The sequence below is a fragment of the Lepidochelys kempii genome, chromosome 14 (genome assembly GCF_965140265.1).
Source record: "Lepidochelys kempii isolate rLepKem1 chromosome 14, rLepKem1.hap2, whole genome shotgun sequence".
NCBI classification, from domain to species: Eukaryota; Metazoa; Chordata; order Testudines; family Cheloniidae; genus Lepidochelys; species Lepidochelys kempii.
The window spans coordinates 18386440-18401358 of NC_133269.1; the positions used below are offsets into that span (position 1 = coordinate 18386440).

The following is a 14919-nucleotide window of genomic DNA, read 5'->3' on the forward strand; positions in this document are numbered from 1 at the left end:
GAACTTGAAGACACTAGGTAGACTGCAGCTCATATGTAAGGTAGCTACCCATCTTCTCTGTAGTCTCAGCCACTGTGATCATAACAGGCCCATGCTCACGTCCCTCCATTGGCTCCCCACTTAGCCCTGGTCTACACTGGGGGGAGGGTCGATCCAAGTTACACAACTTCAGCTACATGAATAACGTAGCTGAAGTCGACATACTTAGCTCTACTCACCGCGGTGTCTTCACTACAGTGAGTTGACTGCTGCCCCTCCCCCGTCAACTCTGCCTGCGCCTCTTGCAGCGGTGGAGTACAGGAGTGCACTCAGGGATCGATTTATCGCTTCTAGTGTAGACGCGATAAATCGACACCCGCTGGATCGATCTCTGCCTGCCGATCCGGCAGGTAGTGTAGACATAATCAATGTCCAATGCCAGTTTAAGCCTTTGCTTCTCGTATTCAAAGCAATTAATGGATTAGGCCCAACTATATTAAAGACCAAATTTAGATCTATGAACCACCATGACAGTTGACCTCTTCTGGGACAAACCAGATCATAAAGCCCAAGATGAAGTGCAGGATTGTAGGAGACAAAGTATTCTCAGTCAAGGGGATCTGGCTGTGGAACACGTTTCTGGAGGCGATCAGGCAAATCCAGAGTCTAACCATCTTTGGGAAATACTGCAAACCCTTCCTCTGAAGGGGCCTTTCCATCCTAAGAATGCCTAACATTGGCACCCCTTTTACTCAAAATCCCCAAGCACACAAAAACCATACCTGAAGCAAAACTAACTTGTTTAAAAAAGTAAATTAATAATTTTAAAATAAAAAGAAATCCTGCCCCACATAGAGGTTTTACCCTAAAAATTGAGATTGCCAGAGGCTCCATGGAGTCCATTAGGAGCTTCTCTGTTGCTATTGGTTTTATGTGCAAGGTGCTTTGATACTCTGGTGATGGGCTGCAGTATAAAACCTTAAGATAGAAGCACAGTAGTTGGCAGACATCTGCCTAACTACTGTGGGACGTTTGCTGCCCCAACATAAAGGGGTGCTCACACTTTTCTGTAGCTCCTCTTAATAGAGAGAAAAACTCATAGGCTCCTTCCCTCCTGCTCACCATGCCAGGTGCCCCCCCCCCTCAGTCTCTACTTATTGTCCCTTTTGAATTCTTAAAGTTCTTAAGGGGTGCTGAGGTTTTATTTGTTTTTTTAAAGAGTGCACTGGAAATTTTGCACTATAATGTTTGAGCTCCCCCCACCCCTTAATTTAAGTTTAGTTTGACAAGTTAAGTACGGTCTCCTTTTTCCTCTTCATTTCATCTCCCTTCCCTCCTCCCCCCTCCCCCCATTCTGTTCCCCTCACTCCCCCTCCTCATGCTGTTCTGATTCCTAGTCAGCTTTTCCTTCACATATTTCATGTCTCTCCTTCATATTCCTCACCTCTAGGTCTCTGATGTCACTGTTGCCATCAGGATCTCTCTTTCTTACATATCAGTGACCCTACTGGCTTGTGTCTGTCTGCAGGAGCGCACACTGCTCCTTTTCACACCACACTGTGGCTGTCTAGCCCGAGTCATTCCTGCTCTTTGCCAGCAGGATGATTGTTGTAACTAACATGCAGCTGTTCTCTACTCTCCATTCCCAGTACATCTCCTACCTGCGAGTGCAGAATCTTGCCCACTACATCTAACTATCCAGCACTCTCCTCAGCTCCCCCATGGGCACTTAAGCTTACCCACACATATGTTAAAAAGGAGGAAAATGCACAAATCTGTCATTTAAAAGACATTATGCATCCGGGATGTGCCTGCAGCATCCTTTGGAGAAAGTCGGCTTGCTGCAAATGACATTACCTGGCTGGCGCAGTAATTATGAGCAGTATTTACAGCCTTGATACCATTTTAATGTTGTTTTGCATCTGCTATACTTTCACTTAGAGAATAAATATAGTAGGGAACATCTGTTTTCTATTGCAGTCTAACATGACATTCCCAAGCCAGAAATGTCCCCAATGTTTCAGTGGGCTTTAATTATTTCAATCAGCATAGCAGAGCCATCTCCCCGCAGCAACAGGTACAAGCCCTAGCCCGGCTTTTCGAGCAGATGACATTACCTAATGCTGTTCATTTTTATTTTGCTCATTACAATAACATGTGGAAGAAATAAGGAACTCCCAGTGCAGATGTCATCTCCACTTTGTATAAACAGGGAGTCATCATCGGGCATGGGGAAGAGACATCAGAAGGAGGAGGGAAAAAAGCCACAGTCAAGGTCTTATCCCAATTGACAATAGAGAGCATGAGAGGGAAAGAAGGCTGCTTGCGAAAGAACAGGGAGCCCTCAGGGTTCTGTCAGCTTCACTCACAAATAAGATCTATATAGAAATCTGTCAAAGAAATTTGACTGAAAGTGAAGGAAGTTTAAAAGGTCTTCATGTCACCTTCCCAACTTTTATCTGAAAGTCACCAGCCGCTGCAGATGTTAAGAGTGTAGGGAAGGGCAGGGGGCATGGCATTCGAATTACCAGAGGGAAGAAGGTGTCCTTGTGCCTTGTCCTGGGAGTCAAGAGAACTTTTCCTGGCTCTTTCCCACACTCGCTGTGTAGCCTTGGGAAAACTAACTAGATTTTCTGTGCCTCAGTCACCTTCTTTAGTAAAACAGGAATAATGCTGCAAAACTTTCATTTGTGTTTGTACAAGTTTTGGAGATCCTTGCCTGCCATAAAAGGGCAAACATATCTTTATTACTCTCCTTCGTAGCAGTTTCTTATGGGCATGCAATTCTGTACATCACCTTAAAAACAAAGGCAATTCTAATATATCTGTACGGAAAAAACATTCAGATGAAGACATCTACCTGAAGTTGTGCCCACAGAGTTTGTGTGGTTGCACCGTATGAGCAACACTCGGATTTGTACTCATAAAATGGGTAATTGCCTGTGCAAAATTGTGCCACCTGCTACACCCCCCAAAAGCAGTATTTAAACCAACAATGAGCCACAAGCAAGGGAGCCTTCATTGGAATGATGCTAACCAAGGTGTGACAATGCTCCGCCCAGTCTTCCATCCCAAGAGATGCAGGACCATCCTCTCTCTCGCCTGATTTTGGTTTGAAATGGGAGCAACAACTGGCCCTAGCCTAGACAACTCTGGCACAAGATCTCATTCCCTTCCCATTCAGTCTAATTGCTCCGAAGAAATGTACCATGCAATCAAACTGGAGCAAACAGGGACAATTAGGATTGTTTCCAAAGTTGCTTCCTGATATCACCGTACAGTGTTCTGAACAGCAATACTGCTGCTCCCCCACCAGGCTGGAGACTTTTAATGAGTCCAAATCATCAGCACAAAGACCCCCCCACCCCCACAAGTCCCGCCAGTTTGCCAGGTGCATGAAAGGAAAGTGATTAATTCAGTCATGTTCTGTATCATCATATTCTATAATAGCAGAGGTACAAAACAAGTGCATTCTACACACTGCAGACACCATGTGGATTCTAGGGAGATTATAGAACAGCATTAAACTAAATTGCCTAAGGGATCACCAAAGCATCTCTCTTCCCACCAAGTTTAAAGGGGGAGTGCTGTTTCTGTAACAGGTTTGCTGTCTCACTTTCACAAAGCGTCACTATTCTTTACTGCTATTTAGTCTGTGGACAAGGAGAACCCTCGAAACAGTGGCGGGGTGGAGAGAGATGGGAATATTCTCTGTTTAGACACATTTTCTTTGTAGGTTTATTTAGTTTGTTATTGTTTACAAGTACCAAGCCAGCACTCTAAGAAAGCCTCAGACATGTTTAGCATTTGCCACAAGAGGGCTCCCTAAATGAAACTGCTAGAGGCAGTTTGGCATTTCTTCACCTAACTAGACGGCTTGCTTTCTTCCTGTCCAGAGAATGGTGCGCCCTCGGAGAGCCCTCTCCACTGGCACATTTCCATAAAGTGCAAATTATCTAAGGATTAATAAATCTGAAGCCCAGGGCGGGGGCAGGGGGGAGGGCAGGGGTCCCATCAAAATCTCAGACCTGAGCTTCTCCATGTTGTGAGGACACTTGGATTTTGATCCAAATTTGTGGCCAGTCTTTTGTTTGAAGATTATTTTCTTTAGGCTCCTTTATCTATAGAATATGAACTGAAAATTTCATCCAGAGAGCTCAGTGCTTTACAAAGGAGGGGAAACTGAGGCACAGAGGAGGGAAGTGAGTTGCCCATGGTCTCTCAGCAGGTCAGCAGCAAAGTCAAAAAATAAAACCCAGATCTCCTGACTCCCAGCCACATGCCCTATCCACTAGATCACATTGCCTCCCCTCCATTTGTGATGCAACGATGAGCCCTGTGCTTCCCGGGGATCCCCATCTGAGCCTTGAGGATATGTCCTCTCTTTTCGCCCATTTCCCCATACTTGCCATGCACCCACCTTCCAGGCTGGACTAGGAGCTCATCTAGAGTAGAAAAATTCCACCATGTAACTAAATCACTTTTAAATCAGTGCACTTACACTAGATCAAACCCCTAATGCAGATGCACTTAAGCCACTTTTAAGTCATGATTTTACTGGTTTTGGTTATTTTGGAAACTGAATTAAGCTAAACTGGTCTAAGGACAACTACAATGGGTAGTTTGCACCAGTGTAATTGTACCGATTTTGTTACACTGGTGCTAGTTTTCTTAATGCAGACCAGGCCTAGCACGGGCAGAGGGTTCTGCGGGTCGGCAACGAGGTGCACTGAGAAAGATTTGTGGTAGCCACAGAATGCAACAGCAGAGGATGCAGCACTTCAAGAACAAGGTGCGGTGGTAGAATGGAGCATAACATCTCGAAAGAAGTCTAAGCAGGATTGAGATGCATTAGAAGAGCTCTGGAAACTTCTACAATGCCTGCCCAAACTATGCCTGGGTATAGCCATGGGAATAAGTCCCTCACTGTCTGAGGTGCCACATATTTTAGAAGTTGGGAGCATTGCTTCTATTAATGATAAAATGCAATATTTATTGAGGAAACCTAACCACTAAAAGGCTACACTGTGTTGTAAAGGCAGTGTAGTCTCGTGAACGGGGCATTAGACTGGGAGTCGATAGACCTTGACTTTTCCCAGCTCTGCTGTTCACCTGCTGTATGGCCTTGAGCAAGTCACTGCTACTCTGTATGCCCGTGTTGCTCCTCTTAGCCTTTGTGTTGGCTATTTAGACTGAGCTCTCTGGGAGCAGGGACTATCTCTCTGTATACATAGTGTGTAGGACAATGGGGTTCTGATCTCAATTAGGGTGTCTAGATGTTACCATATTATTGTTTGTGTTAAAACAGCTGCTTCAATATGCATTAGGCAATCTGATCTGATCTGGAACATGGTTAAGCAAGAGAGCTGGGGCTACACAGGTGTGTATATATATAAAGCCAGCAGAAGGCTCTTGGCTCATTTAGGTCAATTAACTTCAGCTTTCCATTTAAATTCTCATGTCACTTTACAAATAAGCTGAAAGCAAAGCATAAAAGGGGGTCAACTGAGGAGAGAGTTGGCTCAGGATTTCTAGACCGTGAAGCTGTTTAAACCCAAACGGTGCAAAGAAAATGGAGATGATCAGACAAGAACGAGGATCAACCAACAATTGCTGCTGCTTCAACGATTTGGATTCCTCACTTCTTACACTGAATTTCCAGACCAGAACATGACAGTTGCTAATAGTGGATATAAAGGAAGCCATCTGAGGTGCACAGCAAGAAGTTTTATGGGTCCTACTATACCCAGGAACTATGCTATATCTTCTTGAGCACCATCTACTGGCACTTTATCCATAGATTATATCCAAAACACTATGTTAAAAGACCATTAAGGTTGTAAAGTCAAACACTCAAAAGTTTAGAAATGGAGGAAATAAGATTGTCCAAGCAATCTAAATTCAGCCCCTTGTACAATACAATCTTTAAATTCATGATCACGTGCCATTTTTTTCCACAGGACCCCTACCCCATTCCATACACAGGATGGACGTTGCTCAGTCAGTGAATCAGGGCTGTGAAGCAAAGGAGGCACTTCTGTATAGGACTCTTGCCTCCAGAGTTGTCCCTTGAGTACGGTGAATCGGGGCGACTGCCCCAGGCCCCGCGCTTTAGGGGGCCCCACATTTCAGGTGTGGAGGTGAGGTGGGTGGGCAAGTGAGCGGGGTGAGGAGGCGAATGGGCAGGCAAGTGGTAGGCGAGGGGGCAAGGAGGAGCCCCCTTACCAGAACATCCCTCTCTCCCTAGCACCTCCTGCACACTGGCAGACCCCGCCAATCAGCGCCTCCCCCTCCCTCTTCGCGGATCTGATGTTTTGTGGAATCAAGAGGCGCTGGGGGACAGAGGAGAGGAATGAGGGAGCGGCGCGCTCAGGGGAGGGGCGGAACTGGGCGGGGAAGAAGTGGGGTGGGGGCGGGAAGAGGTGGGGTGGGGGCAGAGCCTTGTGGGAAGGGGTGGAGTGGGGGCAGGGCCTGGGTGGAGCCGGGGGAGGGGGAGCACCCCCCGGCAGATTAGAAACTCCGCACCAGGTGCTGCACCCCTCTAGGGACGGCCCTGCTTGCCCCATTTGAGGCAGAAGTTGTAAAGTGTGTAGTGAATGAAGCAGGGCACAGAAGGAACAGGAAGGATTGTCTCGCGGTTTAAGGCAGTTAAGGAAGTAATTTGGGCCATGAAGAGGCAGCAGCGGCATGTTACGCCAGGAACAGCAGGGAAGCTGAATGCAGGAGAAATTGCCAGGGAACTGTGAACAGAGCAGGCTACAACATGTGGGACAGGGTATAACTGTTGGACATTGCAGCTGGGTTCAGGTCTGTGTGGAACTTGTGGGGAAGCAGCAGGTATAGGGCAGGCAGCCAGTGCAGACAGGCCCCCAACAAGACACACCCCCAAGGTTTCAGGGTACACTGTCCACATTCTGTGAGCAACACCAAGCTACCACACCGCCCCATGGCCTCAACAAGATTTATGGGAGCGTAGCATCTCACAGGATCAACACACACACACACCTCTATCTATTTACTGGGATATTATCATCGGTAAGGCTGCGAGCCTGTCACAGAGGTCATGGATTCTGTGACTTTCCGTGACCTCCGGGATTTCTGCAGCAGCAGCGGTTTGGGTGTGTGGGAGGGGGCTCAGGGCTAGGTGCAGGGGGTTGGAAGGTGTTGGGGGTGCTTACCTCGGGGACGGGGGCTCCCACTGGCATGGCCCTGCAGCTCCTAGCTGGTAGAGGGACCAGGGGGGACTGTGGTTCCCGGCCAATGGGAGCTGCAGCAGCCAGCACTTGTGGCAGGAGCAGCACATGGGGGACCCTGGCCCCTCTGCTGCAAAGGAGCTGCAGGGACATGAAGCAGGGTAGGGAACCCCGACCAGCCCCCCCAAAGCCTCCCCCCAACACCAGCAGGGGTCCTGGGCCGTGCATTGCGGCCTGTCCTCCCCAGCACCAGTGGTGGCCCGGGCCATGCGCCGTGACCCAGCTCTCTCCCTCACCCCCACCCCCAACACTATCATGGGCCTCCCGTCCAAAGTTTTTAGTAAAAGTCATGGACAGGTCACAGGCCGTGAATTTTTGTTTACTACCCATGACCTGTCCGTGACTTTTACTAAAACCCATAATTAAAACGTAGCCTTAATTATAGTGCATGATTCTTCTCTCCTTCATAGCATGATTACACTGGTCTAACTCCATTGAACTTCAATCAACACAGAAATATAAGGATTGTCATACTGGTCCATCTAGACCAGTGTCCTGTCTTTAACCATGCCAGGAGCTTCAGGAGAAGACACAAGAAGTCCATGGTGGGCTGATGTGAAGTAATGTGCCCCGATGCAAGCCTCATCCTAAACCCCAATAGTTAAAAACTAGTTAAAGCCTCTCATTTCAGGGCTTAAACTCCCTTCCAGTACTTTTTTTTCCCTGTTAACAATGACTATAACAATGCTGGATATTCTTATTATCCATCTAAAGCGTCCAAACCTTCTTTGAATCTTTTAAGTTCTTGGCCTCAACATCATCTTGTGGCAATGAGTTCCACATTTTGCTTTTTCACACAACATGAAATTATTTCCTTTTATCAGTTTTAAGTTTTGACATCTTTTAATTTCATTTAATGTTCCCTTGTTCTTGTTATGAGACCAAAAGAACAGAAGCTTCAGGATACCTCCTCTGTATCATTCATTATTTTTATACACTTGTGTCACATCCCCTCTTATTGGTCTCCTTTCTAATCTAATCCCAATCTTTTCCAATTTCCCTTCAGAGGAGAGTTTTTCCAGGCCCCTAGTCATTCTGGTCACCCCCTCTGAATCCCCTCTAAGTCTGCAATATCTCTTTTGAAATGGAGTGATTTGTACTTCACACGGTATTCCAGACAAGGCTGATTTATAGAATAGCATTATAATTTTTCCTTATTAGTCTCCTTCCCACTCCTTATTCATGCTGGCATCATATCTGCATTTCAGACCACAGCCATACATTGAACAGAAGTCTTCATTGAGCTGTCCACAGTGGCATCCAAGTCCCATTCTTGAGCGGATACAATTACATTTACAGCCCTGCGAGGTGTAGGCATAGTACGACTTTTCCCCTCCAGTGTGTACATGGGTGGGAGTGAGAGGAGAATGAGTCCCTTGGAATGCAAAGTCACTTGAGCAAATCACACCATCCAGCAGCAAAAGTAGCGCTGGAGACCTGTGTGCGGCAATCCAAGATAACCGATCGCCTTACCTGACCGGGAAGGACTACAGACGCTTCTGTGCTGATCTTTCCACACAGTGCCATTCAGACTCATTCTCTCTGATGGCCTCTGAAGTTCAGTGGTGCCCCTGGGAGGAAAGAAAGGAGGGAGTTGGTTTGGTTTGACAGGAAGGGAAAATACAGCTACGATTCTCACAAACTGCACTGACAGGCATATCATGTGTGTGTCCAGTCCCATAACTCCTTTCCCCACCCAGGTCACTCTCTGTCTTGCACTCATGAGCCCTGCCCATGAACAATTTTTCACCTATGCCCCAATTCTTCGAGATTCTTAACCATATCCCTAACACTAATCACACGAGTAATTAAAATGTCATCAGCGGCACTATTCATACGTTTAAGATTAAGCGCATGCCTCAGTATTTTGCTGAATCAGGGCCTTCGGTCCCCCACCTCCTTCTACGTTGTCATAGTAGAAATACGGTTCCCGGCACTGGAGCCCACTCATCTGCTCTCAGGTGTGTAACCGCTCACAAAAGCCATTCATTGCTGCATTGTACGTTATCACCTAAGTAGCACTCTGGGTAGAGGAACGTTCACATGCATAAGACTCAGCTAGAGTCATGGTAAAAATGCCCAGCTTATCTGTTTTCATAGGAGAACAGCCCATTCTAATCTGGTTTCCTGTCCCGGGTGCTGGTGGCTAATGCCAGATGTTTCAGAGGATGGTGCAAAACCCCCATAATATACCTCATTGTGCAACACTATGCTACAGAGTGAAATTGATTCCTAAGGCCAACTAGTGATCAGTATATGCCTTGCTGCATGAGAATTGGTAGCCCTAATAATTTTCCATTTCACTCTTCTCTAACAGTAGGTGCTAATGTTATTTGTATAAATGTGTAATCTTGTTTTTAACTCTTTCAAAGGTATTTGGCTTTATAATCACAATAAAACCCTGCAGCAGCAAGTTGCATAGATTAATCATATGATGTGTAAAAAATTGTTTCTTTTTATATGTTTGTTGCCGTTTAATTTTTACTTGCCCCTTTATTCTTATTTTATGGGCAAAGGCAAACAGGAGTACCTGACTGGCAAACTCCATACCATTCATTATTTCATATGGCTTTCCCATAGCTCCCCTTTGTCCCTCTTTCCCAACACAGGCATCTTAGGCTTTGACTCTTTCATCCCCTGAAATCTTGACACCCACTTCTTGTTTTGGCAGTCCTTTGACCAACACTGGCTATTTTTACTAGACAGCCCCACAGGCTCACTCAATGATTTTTCCCCATAACCTCAAGAGTGCAGGAAACTTTTAACCACTGTCTAGGAGTCTGCTAAAATGTACTTAAAAAGCAGGGTACAACTAGTTGGGAAAAGGACCAGCAGAAAAAATTAACCCCCTACTCAAACCAAATGGAAGTCTTTGGTATTAAAAAGAGTTTGGTTAACTTCATTTGTTTGGCAGAATTAGGGGAGCCTCTGCACTTTATGACAGAAGTGACAGAAGTACCATGAGAAAGCCTGTTAGTATGAAATCTCTAGCCCAATGAGGTTTGGACGACACTACATACAGGCAAACAAACCTTCAGTTTTGCTTACACTAACGAAGCTGAGAAAATCCTATGAGGTTCCTTTCTCTTTCCTTTTATTTTAAGGCACAAAGCAACACACCAGCATTTCCAAAGGATTCCTTCATTTATAACACAAACAGATGAGCTTCTTTCCTAGTGTCCATTGACACAATAAAGATCTCAGACTCCCATGAATTTCAGACACAGCTGGTGAGTAGCAGACCTCAGTGCCCACAAAGTTTCCTCTCTCAAAATATCCACCAATGGGTAATGAAAAATAAATCCCTTGCCTCCAATTTGTGAAAGCCCTCAGTACAGTCTCTTCTGCAGAAGCATCTTCTACATGCTGGGATGGGACTCAGGTGAACTGGATTCAGTGCCCAGATTTGCCACTGACTAGTCACATCACTGCTCTGTGCCTCAGTTATCCCCAGCTGTCAGATGGGGATAACAACACATGCTCACATTTTTAAAGGGCTGTTAAATCCTAGGAAGAAAGGTAGTGTTCTAGGGATTACATCGAAATTGAATTAAACTTTTTATAAAGATAAGCAAACACCCTCAGCAACAAACAAGCCCCCTTTCACATAAACTCAAACCTCAGAGCAAGAAGTCTAGGTTGAACCCTATGGAAAATAGTTAATTAATATCTCTTGCTGAGGCCTAATTCTCTTTTCAACATGTGGCTGTCACTGCCTTGTCATCACAGATGATTTACAATGGGGTTTAATTAAATCCTCTGTATATTATTCAGCATTCTCTGAAGACACCACCAAAGTGGCCAAGGGTATTTAAAATGTCACCTGCTGAGACGTATCATCTCCTCCTAAATAAATATGACAGTGATCAAACTTTGGCTAATTACAGTGACTTCGTTATTTGTTTGTATGTTTTAATATTTAATTGCTTTCGTGTTCATCCGATTACAAAGCAACAGCAAATAGAAATTAACTTTTTATCAGCGTGTTCCCAGCCCAGCTAATCAGCACTTCAAAGGCCAGGCACAACTGGAAGCCATCCAACCTGAGAGAACTTTACAATATATTCTCTATCGAATGGACCATTCTATTAAATTAAGGGTGAATTGTGTTCTTCAGAATGTCCCCAGATCCCACCCAGGCTCCCTTTATGTGACCTTTCTTGGACCTGTTGTAGTATCTTTGAAGCATGATTGTAAATTGTGCATTTGTTCATGCAGGGCTTTTAACCACATGCTGCCATTGCGAAACTGACCAAGGCAACTACACTTTACGTGCATCAGTCAGTACAAAATAGTTTACATTGGATAACTTACTATTTGTAAGTCAGTAGCACTTAGGGGCCCCACACAAGATTGTGCACCTACAGGGCCTAGCACATAGCTAGAGGCAGTCCCTGCTCCAGGGAGCTTACAACCTACACAGACAAGATACAAAAAAGAAGTGGTATTACACTCATTTACAGATGGGACTCAACGTGGAGAGAAGTGACTTGCCCAAAGTCACTAAGGCAGCCACACAGAGTGAAGAATTGAACTCAGATCTCCTGCGTTTCATTCCAGGGCCTTACCCACAAGGCCATTCTTCCCCTTCTTGACGTATAATGAATAGTACAATTTTGATTACAGGACAGTTCCTGGGATAAACCCCATTCTCATTCACTCATAACTTTCTTTAAAATAAACAAAGAGTCCTGTGGCACCTTATAGACTAACACACATATTGGAGCATAAGCTTTCGTGGGTGAATACCCACTTCGTCGGATGCATGTAGTAGAAATTTCCAGAGGCAGGTATAAATATGCAAGCAAGAATCAGGCTAGGGATAACGAGGTTAGTTCAACGGCTAGAAGAGGGCCTCATCCTCCCTGCTTGAACTAACCTCATTATCCCTAGCCTGATTCTTGCTTGCATATTTATACCTGCCTCTGGAAATTTCCTCTACATGCATCCGACAAAGTGGGTATTCACCCACGAAAACTTATGCTCCAATGCGTCTGTTAGTCTATAAGGTGTCACAGGACTCTTTGCCGCTTTTACAGATTCAGACTAACATGGCTACCCCTCTGATACTTTCTTTAAAATAAAATCCTTCCTTTGGACTGAAATTTTCCATCTTTCAACTCAGCTGCAAGGTGATCTTTCATATTACTGGAAGTTTTCAGAAAACTTGTCAGCCTTTCTTACTTCACGTGATGCAATAGACCAGTCAGCCTAACTTCAAAATCTGGAAAGATACTGGAGCAAATTCTTAAACAGTCAGTTTGTAAGCACCTAGAGGATAATAGGGTTATAAGAACAATTCATGCCAAACCAACTTAATTTCCTTTTTTGATAGGATTACTGACCTAGTGGATGGGAGAAAGCAGTTGACGTGATATACCTTGATTTTGGTAAGGCTTTTGGCACAGTTCCACATGACATACTCTAAACAAACTAGGGAAATGTGGTCTAGAAGAATTTATTATAAGGTGGGTGCACAACTGGTTGCAAGACCATGCTCAAAGAGTAGTTATAAATGGCTTTCTGTCCAGTTAACAGGGTGTATTTAGTGGAGTTGGTAGGAGTCAATCCCAGGTCTCATACTATTCAATATTTTCATTAATGACTTGAATAATGGAGTAGAGAGTATGCTTATAAAATCTGTAGATGAGACCAAGCTGGGAGGGGTTACAAGCACTTTGGAAGACAGGTTTAAAATTCAAAATGACCTTACTAAATTGGTGTGAATTCAATAAGATGAAATTCAATAGCGACAAGTATAAAGTACTTCATTTAGGAAGGAAAAATCAAACACATAACTACAAAATTGGGAATAACTGGCTAGGTGGTAGTACTGCTGAAAAGGATCTGGGAGTTATAGTGGACCACAGACTGAATATGATGCAGCTGGAAAAAGGCTAATATGATGCTGGGGTGCATTAACAGGAGTGGTGTATGTAAGACACAGGAGGTAACTCTCCCTCTTTCCTTGGCCCAGCTGAGGCCCCAGCTGGAGTACTGTGTCCAGTTCTGGGCACCACAATTTAGGAAGGATGTAGACAAAGTGGAAAGAGTTCAGAGGACAGCAACAAAAATGACAAAAGGTTAGAAAACTTGACCTATAAGGAAAGGTTGGGGAAAAAAAACAAAAACAAACAAACAAAAAAACAACCTGGGCATGTTTAGTCTTGAGAAAAAAGAGTGAGGCGACACAATCACAGTCTTCCTCTAAGGTACGAGCTGTTATAAATAGGTCAGCGAACAATTGTTTTCCATGTGCAATGAAGGGACTAGAAGTAATGGGCTTAATCAGCCTCAAGGGAGATTTAGGTTAAATATTAGGAAAAACTTTCTAACTATAAGGGTAGTTAAGCTCTCGAATAGACTTCCAAGGAAGGTCATGGAGTCTGCATCATTGGAAGCTTTTAAAAATAAGTTGGAAGAAAAATCACCCGTCAGGGATGGTCTAGGTTTACTTGGTCCTGCCACAGTGCAGAGGGCTGGACTTGACTTCTCGAGGTTCCTTCCAGCCCTACATTTCTATGATTCTATGTTGGGAGGGGAAAGGGGAGAGAACTGACAACCACAGTGAAACAAGAGGAGAATTCTGAAACTTGAACTATGAATAGTGTACCCTTTGTGGTACAGTCATGAGCAAGCATGTGTGTGTGGGCGGGGGGGGGAATTCAGATAAACGTGCCTAATTGATAAAAAATATACTGTCGGCTTTTTCTCCTGAAAAATTTCCCACGGTTACCAACACCAGTGGTAGCAGAAATGGTTGTGAATGCTAGTGGAGTAGTAATGTGGATGCTGATGTTTTTAACACTGGGTCAGGTAGACCCACTTTGACTAGGTTAGCTGACACAATGGTTTAAAATGCTGGCAGCTGCTTGGAATCTTGTCTACACTAGGGCTCCCACTGCTACTAGCCACCTGTGAGGTCTGAACTGCTTCAGTGACAGTGAGAAATTTTTCAGCAAAAAAAGGCTAGAGCAAACAAACATAGCATGAGCAAGGTAAGTCAGTCTCCCCTCTGCAACAAGCTGTGAGCTGGATGGCAAGCAGGTTTATGTTTTCAAGGAGGTTGATGTGGAAAATGATTAATCCCAGTTGGTTTCTCTTTGCAAAGTTCCTAACAGCAGTAGGAGCCTGCTGCAGAGAGAAAGTGATTCAGGACTGATCAAGGAAAGGAGATAAGTAGCACTGATGCAAAAAGATGTGGGGACTGATGCAACCAGGCAGCCATACGCAACCCATAAAGATAATATATTTGTATTCTGTCTTCAGAATATTGTGGGATTACTACTTCTTCCTAGCCTTGTAGGTGCCACAAGGAAGGTCTGGAATTAGGGTCAGGAGGCTGTGAATGAAGCTGTGCCACAAGGTAAATCATGATCTTAAGAAATGGCCCACAAAGTAAACAAAATTTGAAAACCCCTGTTTTAAATACATAATTACAAAGTCTAAATAAGCAAAATGAGCCAGTTATCACATAGATTTCTCACAAAAATATATATAAAATGTAAACATCTTTCTGTCCTTTATACAGCAGTTGTAAAAAGTCTGACCTTTCATACAACCAGAGACAAAAAATAAAAAAGTACTTTAAAAATTCAAGTTTTTTCAAGTAATTCAATAAATTATCCAAATGTGATCTAAAGTTTCTTGTAACATCTGTTACTTTGGTATATTCCTACCAAAAAAA

General features: G+C 44.4%; 1 protein-coding gene across 7 annotated transcripts in view; it reads right to left on the reverse strand.

Moving 5' to 3' along the window:
• The window catches only part of LOC140897602 (uncharacterized), a 343279-nt gene that overhangs the window by 319575 nt on the left and 8785 nt on the right, over positions 1–14919 (reverse strand). For all 7 annotated transcript variants that reach the window (XR_012154754.1, XR_012154755.1, XM_073310410.1 and 4 more), the window contains one exon: positions 8706–8803. Coding sequence is in view for 4 of the 7 variants with exons in the window: in XM_073310410.1 (XP_073166511.1) it covers positions 8706–8759 (54 nt within the window). In the remaining 3 variants the exon portion in view is untranslated. The remainder of the gene's footprint in view (positions 1–8705; positions 8804–14919) is intronic.